Source organism: Malania oleifera, chromosome 8 (genome assembly GCF_029873635.1).
Source record: "Malania oleifera isolate guangnan ecotype guangnan chromosome 8, ASM2987363v1, whole genome shotgun sequence".
Taxonomy (NCBI): Eukaryota; Viridiplantae; Streptophyta; class Magnoliopsida; order Santalales; family Ximeniaceae; genus Malania; species Malania oleifera.
Window position 1 is genome coordinate 82,922,495 of NC_080424.1, and position 7,671 is coordinate 82,930,165.

The 7,671-nt window shown below is 34.6% G+C and overlaps 1 protein-coding gene across 1 annotated transcript; it reads left to right on the forward strand.

Moving 5' to 3' along the window:
- Window positions 1-5,807: 5,807 nt before the first annotated feature.
- On the forward strand, window positions 5,808-6,974 carry LOC131162776 (uncharacterized protein At4g06744-like). The gene has a single exon (XM_058119376.1). The coding sequence runs from the start codon at window positions 5,808-5,810 to the stop codon at window positions 6,972-6,974; it is 1,167 nt and encodes a 388-aa protein (XP_057975359.1).
- Window positions 6,975-7,671: the final 697 nt, after the last annotated feature.

The window sequence follows — 7,671 nt, forward strand, 5'->3', positions numbered from 1 at the left end:
GCATATCAATAAATAATTGAAGGTGCTGCCCTCCTTTAGTTAAAGAAAAAATTCTCATAATTTTGGGTAATGATAGTGTTAACTTGTGCAAAAGTTGGATAGTGATATTGTGTTGGCCTAGCAAGACTTAATTTTGTTTTGATATTGACAAAACAAGACATCTAATTGTGTTAGCAAGTTGTTTACAAGTATTTCAATACAAAAAGTAAAATGAAAGATGACTAATGGAAAGCCATTAAGAACACAAGTAAATTAGAAATGGCTATTGAAGCAAAGCTTGCATAAAGATCAAGCTTAAAGACATGAAGACCTTGATAATGTTACATGCTTATTGTACATGCAGTAGGTCTCATGGAAGTCATTCTCATATTAGTATTTTCTTATGAAGCTCTTAGGGAATTTAGTTGGACCTTAGGCATTTTTTAATATCTTGAAAATTATTTTTACAAGATCAAAAGTTATTTCAAAAGGTTTAAATCATTTTTGGAATGAAAAACTCCAAAACAAGAATCTCCAAATCCCATTCTTGTTTTCGCAGCCATCTTGATGTGCTATTTTCTCTATTTATATCTTCTTATTTTCAAAAGTTTTCAATACAAAAGTTGTGGGATTTTTTCTTAACTTTCTGTTGATACCTACATTGCTCTCTTTGGAATTCTCTAAAAAACGTTATGCTTAAAATATTGAAGGGTATTGAGGAAAATCGTAGCTGAAATTTCCCAGGGAGTTCTGGCGACCGAACCTCAAGTTTAGTCGACCAAATGGGTTTGGGCGACCAAATGTGTTGACTCTATAAGTCCAATCCTATTTTGATAATGACAAATCACTTAGTATTTGATCTGTGCATTGAGATTGTGAATATGAACATTATTTAGCATGTACGGAAAGATAACAAGTCATGGAAGTCATAAAGATTAAAGCATACACAACTTGACACAATCCATGGAACTAAAAGAGTTGAAGAATGAAGATGCAAGCGGCAAGTTGAAGATCGTCATGGGAATGGGTATTTAGAACTAATGTATTCACATATTTTATATGATTTAATTTGAGGCTCAAAGCATACTCTGGACTGACCTTAGGACTCATGCATCTCATGAACATCATTTGGGGATATTCATGGATTTAGAGATATTTTTAAAACCTCGAAAAATGTTTTATAAAAGAGCCAAGAAAGAGAGCAAAATAGATTTTTTGAAACTAAAAAGGAAAATACAGAAATTGGACAGTTCAAAGGACCGAACTCAACGTGCAGTCATTTGAATATGTAACTTCAGAAGATAGAAGTTTGGGTTCAGTATTCTGAAGTATCGGGTTCAGACGACGGAAGTCTGAGTTCAGTCTTCTAATGTGCTTCTGTCGAATTCTGTGTTTCACCATTAATTCTTCAGACGACTGAACTTAATCTTCAATTTTTTGATGAAGAAATTTTTCAGACGATTGAACTTAATTTCGGTCTTCCAAAGTTACATCTTTAGACAACTGAAAGTTGAGTTCAGCCTTCTAAACTGACCAATTTCTAGATTTTCCTTTTTAGTTTCAAAAAATTTGTTTTGCTCTCTTTCTTGGCTCTTTTATAAAATATTTTCCTTGGTTTTAAAAATATCTCTAAGTCCATGAATATCCCCTAATGATATTCATGAGATGCATGAGTTCTAAGGTCAGTCTAGAGTATGTTTTGAGCCTCAAATTAAATCATATGAAATATGGGAATACATTAGTTCTAAATACTCATTCCCATGATGAACTTGAACTTGCTGCTTGAATCTTCATTCTTCAACTCTTTTAGTTCCATGAATTGTACCAAGTTGTGTATGTTTTAATCTTCATAACTTCCATGACTTATTATCTTTCCGTACATGCTAAATAAAGTTATTGTTCACAATCTCAATGTACAGATCAAATACCAAGTGATTTGTTATTATCAAAACAGGATTGGACTCATAGAGTCAGCAATCTCCCCCTTTTTTATGATGACAAATATACGAACAAAAATATAAAATAGATTACGCCTAACAATGCTCCCCCTCAAATAATGCATTAAATATTCAACAAATGAAATATGCTTATGTCAAATGAAATATGCTCATGTTCATACACGATTAGTTTTGTTAACCATTTTTACTCATTTTTTCTATAGTATGATTCTTCTCTTATAGCCTGTTTCTTTTTCCCATTTATACAATTAGTTTTGCTAACCATTTTTGCCCATTTTTGTTGTAGCCTAATTCTTCTCCCCCTTTTGACATCAACAAAAAGGTGTATAATAATACTACATGAGTGGACATAATCTTATAATCTTCTCTCCTATTTAATCTTAAAGTTTTGAACTTAGTCAACCATCAGATTTGAAAAATTTTACTTCTCCCCCTTGCTAACGTAGAAAGTTGTGTTTTTTTGCACCAAAGAAGCAAAAAAAAAAGCTACGGCAAGAACAACCCTAATCATGCTCGTGGACTAAACAACCATTAACCAAAAAGCAGTGAATAAGAAGTAGGAAATGCAATATACTCAAGCACCCCAATCTCATACATAACCATACATTCATACACAGTCGATTAAAGATTCCATTCTGAAACCTTTTTCTCACACAACATTTTAAAACAAAATTTTGAACTTCTGACTTAGCATTTTTTTTCCTCCTAAAACAAAAATTTTAACAAAACAAGAACATATGCCTTTGCAAATTTGATGAAAGTTGTATATATTACCTAAGTTAGGAGCTCAAATCGCCCAACGATCGCAAGTTAGAACCCAATCAAAGAACAACGTAGCAAGGGTTTGAAGAACCCTAAAGCTTCGACCACAATCACTCAAAATCCAGCAAGGGGCTGCGAGTCGGCGAGAGAAGAACGACAAAGCCGTGGCGAGAGGGTGTCGCTGGGGAGTGAAAGAGGGAAATGAGGGAGATTGCGAAAGGATCGAGTGCCGTGGGGAGTGAACGAGGGAAAGAAGGGAGGATTGGAGGGAAAGGAGGGAGATTGGGGGAACAGGCGCGGGTTTTATTATATGAGACTATTAGTGACAAATCCTTTGAACTATCACTAATATTGTCCGTAAATAGTTTTTTTTTTAAATAAAAACTATTAGTGACAGCTTCACTAAACCGTCACTAATAATAGACTATTAGCGACGAATTTTCTAAACCATCACCAATATAGTTAACTAAATTATTTTTTTATTTTTTAAATAAAAAATACTATTAGTGACAAAGTCCATAAATCATCACTAATAGCCTCTTATTAATAATGAATTCTCAAATTATCACTAATAGCCTCTTATTAGCTAGTGACGAATTCTCCAAACCGTCACTAGTATTGTTAACTAAATTATTTTTATATTTTTTAAATAAAAATCTATTAATGACGGTTTATACAAATCGTTACTAATAATAGAATAATAGCGACGAATTTTTGGAACCATCACTAATATGGTAATAATTTGTTTTTATAATTTTTTAAATAAAAACACTATTAGTGACAGTATTCATAAACCGTCACTAATAATAGACTAATAGCGATGAATTTTTTGAACCATCACTAATATAGTCAAATAAATAGTTTTAATATTTTTAAATAAATAAAATTATTAGTGGCAATTTATAAAACTATCACTAATACTAGACTATTAGTGACGAATTCCACAAATCGTCACTAATAGCCTATTATTAGTAACGAATTTTCCAAACCGTCACTAATATTGTTAATTAAATTATTTTTTTATTTTTTAAATAAAAACCTATTAGTGACAGGTTTCACAAATCATCACTAATAATAGAATAATAGCGACGAATTTTTGGAACTGTCACTAATATGGTAAATAATTTGTTTTTATAGTTTTTTTAAATAAAAACACTATTAGTAACGATTTTAAACTATCACTAATAATAGACTAATAGCGATGAATTTTTGGAACTGTCACTAATATAGTTAAATAAATTGTTTTAATATTTTTTAAATAAATAAAATTATTAGTAACGGTTCATAAAACTGTCACTAATAATATATTATTAGTGACAAATTCCATAAACCGTTACTACTAGCCTATTATTAGTGACGAATTTTCTGAACCATCACTAATATTGTTAGCTTTACTAGTACAATACTATTAATGATGGTTTATTAACCGTCACTAATAAGTCCTTTTAGTGATGCATTGAAATTATCACTAACACCCCAAAAATCGTCGCATACTTTCCTGGGATAGTTTATGCGCGAAAAGTGATTTCCAGCGATGGTTTGCGCGAGAAAATTGGTTTTTAGTGATGGAAGTATTAGTGACGGTTTGAATTTCATCACTAAAAGTGTCCTATTAGTGATGGTTGCCAAAACCGTCACCAATACTGTAACTATTAGTGACGGTTTTTCAGAACCATCACTAATATGACACTTTTAGTGATGAAATTCAAACCATCACTAATACTTCCGTCACTAAAATCAGTTTTCTTATAGTGTCACCAACAAACAATAACAACAAGAGCAACAAAAAATCTTAAGACCCATTAGGTGGGTTTTCTTACATGAATTATTTTTCACCAATTCACCTAATTGCGAACATTTTCCTATACTAGATTAAGAGTTATGAAATCCATTCTCACTACAAGTTAATTTAGGCCTGCCCCTACCCATTTTCATGTTAGAAATGATAATTAACTCACTCCTCATAGGTGTGTTATTAAGTCTGTATTTCAAATGTTCAAACCATCTAAACTACTCCTTCCATATCTTATCTTCGACCGGTGCTATGCCTAAATTATTGTTGTATGCTCGCTCTTTAATTTATCTTTTAATGTTATGGTACTTATCCACTTTAACGTTTGCATTTCAACAATTTTTACTTTTTTGTACATGTTATTTCTTAGTTGTTCAATATTCTAAATCATAAAGTATAGCTGACTGACCTCTTAGCCATCTTACGGAACTTTCCTCTTAATTTTAAGGGTATTATACGATTATACAACACGTTTGATGCACTTCTTCATTTTACCTAACCTCCTTAATTCTATGTATTACATCCTTTTTAATTTGTCTGTCCACTTGTTAGATCTAAGATATCAAAATATATGTGTCATTAATTTCTTGATTATCAAGTTTAATCTTCTGTCCACTACTCCTCCTTACATTACTAAAATTATATTTCACATATTATGTCTTATTTTTACTTATCCTAAACTTTTAGACTCTAAAGCAATTCTCTAAAGTTGTAATTCAGATTCCACTCTACTCCTTTCATCCATCAAAATAATATCAATTGCAAACAATATATACACTAAGGTATCCCGTTCGGATATTTTTAGTGAGTTCATCAACCAAATAAAAAAAGATTAAACTCTCCACTATAATTTAATTAAATCAAAAAATATTTGAACTCTCCACTATAATTTTTAAATTAGGCCACATAAATTAATAATTTTTCTATTTTAAATAAAAATGATTGGGTTCCCCCCCCCCCCCCCCCCCCCGCACACACTAACACACACACACACACACACACACACACAAAATCAAGTGGACAAAAAATATATTAAATCACAAACCAAAAAATTGAATAAAATATATATCCTTTTCGTTCATTTGAAAAATGACTGAAGACAAAGATCATCACCACGCACCGGCCACCACCAACTCCAACAAAAACCCTCCTTTTTCCTTCACTTGGCCATCTTCAATCATTCTTCTGCTCTTCTTTCTCCATATAAATTATAGCATGATCCCCTGTTCTTCTCCCCTCCTCCATGATCTCAGCCTCTACAAAACTAAAGATAAAACTAACACAAGAAGCAAAATATCTTCCAAATCAAAAGCACAATGAGCAGTTCCCCATTCACCTTCAAACTCCCACTCCTCCCCCTCCTCCTCCTCCTCCTCCTCCTCCTTTTCCCCTCTCCCCACACCACAGTTGTCGCAGACACTGCCAAAGCACAACTAACCTTCGCAGACCAGCGGATCGCCATGGTTTACCCCGTCATTCAAAAATTCAAAACCACCATCACCTCCGACCCTCTCAACGTCACCCAAACCTGGGTCGGCCCCAACGTCTGCACCTACAAAGGCTTCTACTGCGACAACCCGCCGGACAACCGCTCCGCCACTGCCCTCGCCTCCGTCGACTTCAATGGCTTCCGCCTCGAGGCCCCCACCCTCTCCGGCTTCCTCGACGGCCTCCCCGACATCGCCCTCTTCCACGCCAACTCCAACGGCTTCGCCGGCACCGTCTCCCCGGCCGTCTCCCATCTCCCCTACCTTTATGAGCTCGACCTCAGCAACAACAAGCTGTCTGGGCAGTTCCCGGCCGCCGTTGTGGGCATGACTGGTCTATCCTTCCTCGACATCCGGTTCAACCTCTTCGCCGGACCGGTACCGCCAGAAATATTCACCCAGAACGATCTCAACTTCCTCTTCATCAACAACAACGAGTTCACGCAGAACCTCCCCGACGATCTGGGTAGCTCTCATTTCATCTACGTGGCCCTGGCGAACAACAAGTTCTCGGGCCCCATCCCAAGAACCATCTCCGAGGCATTGTCTACGGTGACGGAGATTTTGCTGTTGAACAATTCATTGAGCGGGTGCCTTCCGTACGAGATAGGGCTGCTGAAGGAGGCCACGGTGTTGGACGCCGGCAACAACCGGTTAACGGGTCCGTTGCCGTTCTCGCTAGGTTGCTTGGAGAAGGCGGAGCAGCTGAACTTCGCCGGGAACCTGCTGTACGGGGCGGTGCCGGAGCTGTTGTGTGCGCTTGGGAGTCTGGTTAACTTGTCGCTGTCGGATAATTACTTTACGCAGGTTGGGCCGGTGTGTAGGGTGTTGGCTTTGAGAGGTGGGCTTGATATTAGGAAGAACTGCGTCCCTGATTTGGGACTGGGAGAGCAGAGATCGGCGGCAGAGTGTGCAGCTTTCTTTGCATTCCCAAGGTTTTGCCCGCACACGGAGTGGTATACTTATTATCCTTGCAAGCTTCCTCCTTTTCATTAATTAGTTCCCATCAAGATTCTCTGAGCTTATTTTTCCAGCTTGTGGAGTGCGAAATTGTATCGATGGCTATCTTATTAAAACAGTACTAAAATGGGTTCTAAGTTGAGTGATTTTAAAATTTTTGTTTACTAACTATTTGCCCTTATATATATATATACATATTAATCGATACTAATAGAATGATTGGAGTAATTATTTTCATATTAAAGTTTTAAATTCTAATCTTGAAAAGACCTTGAAAGGAATTTGGATTAAAAATTTTACTTAGGAAAAAAAAGTAAAGAAAATTTATTTTTGACTATATTTTCAATCTATGTTAAATATAACTGAAAATTAAAAATTATTCTACTTTAATTAAAAATTAACAAAAACCAAAGGTTAAGGTTGTGCATATTTATTCATTGATTTGATATATTTTTATTTTCTTTCTCACTTTACTTAATAACCAAATATGAAAAAGTGGAATTTTTCTTATTTAAAATTTATTTTTGACTATATTTGTAATCTATATTAAATATAACTAAAAATTAAAAATTATTTTACTATAATTAAAAATTAACAAAAACCAAAGGTTAAGGTTGTGCAAATTTATTCATTTATTTGATATATTTTTATTTTCTTTCTCACTTTTCTTAATAACCAAATATGAAAAAGTGGAATCTTTCTTATTTTTCTTTTCTTTCCTTAATATTTTTTA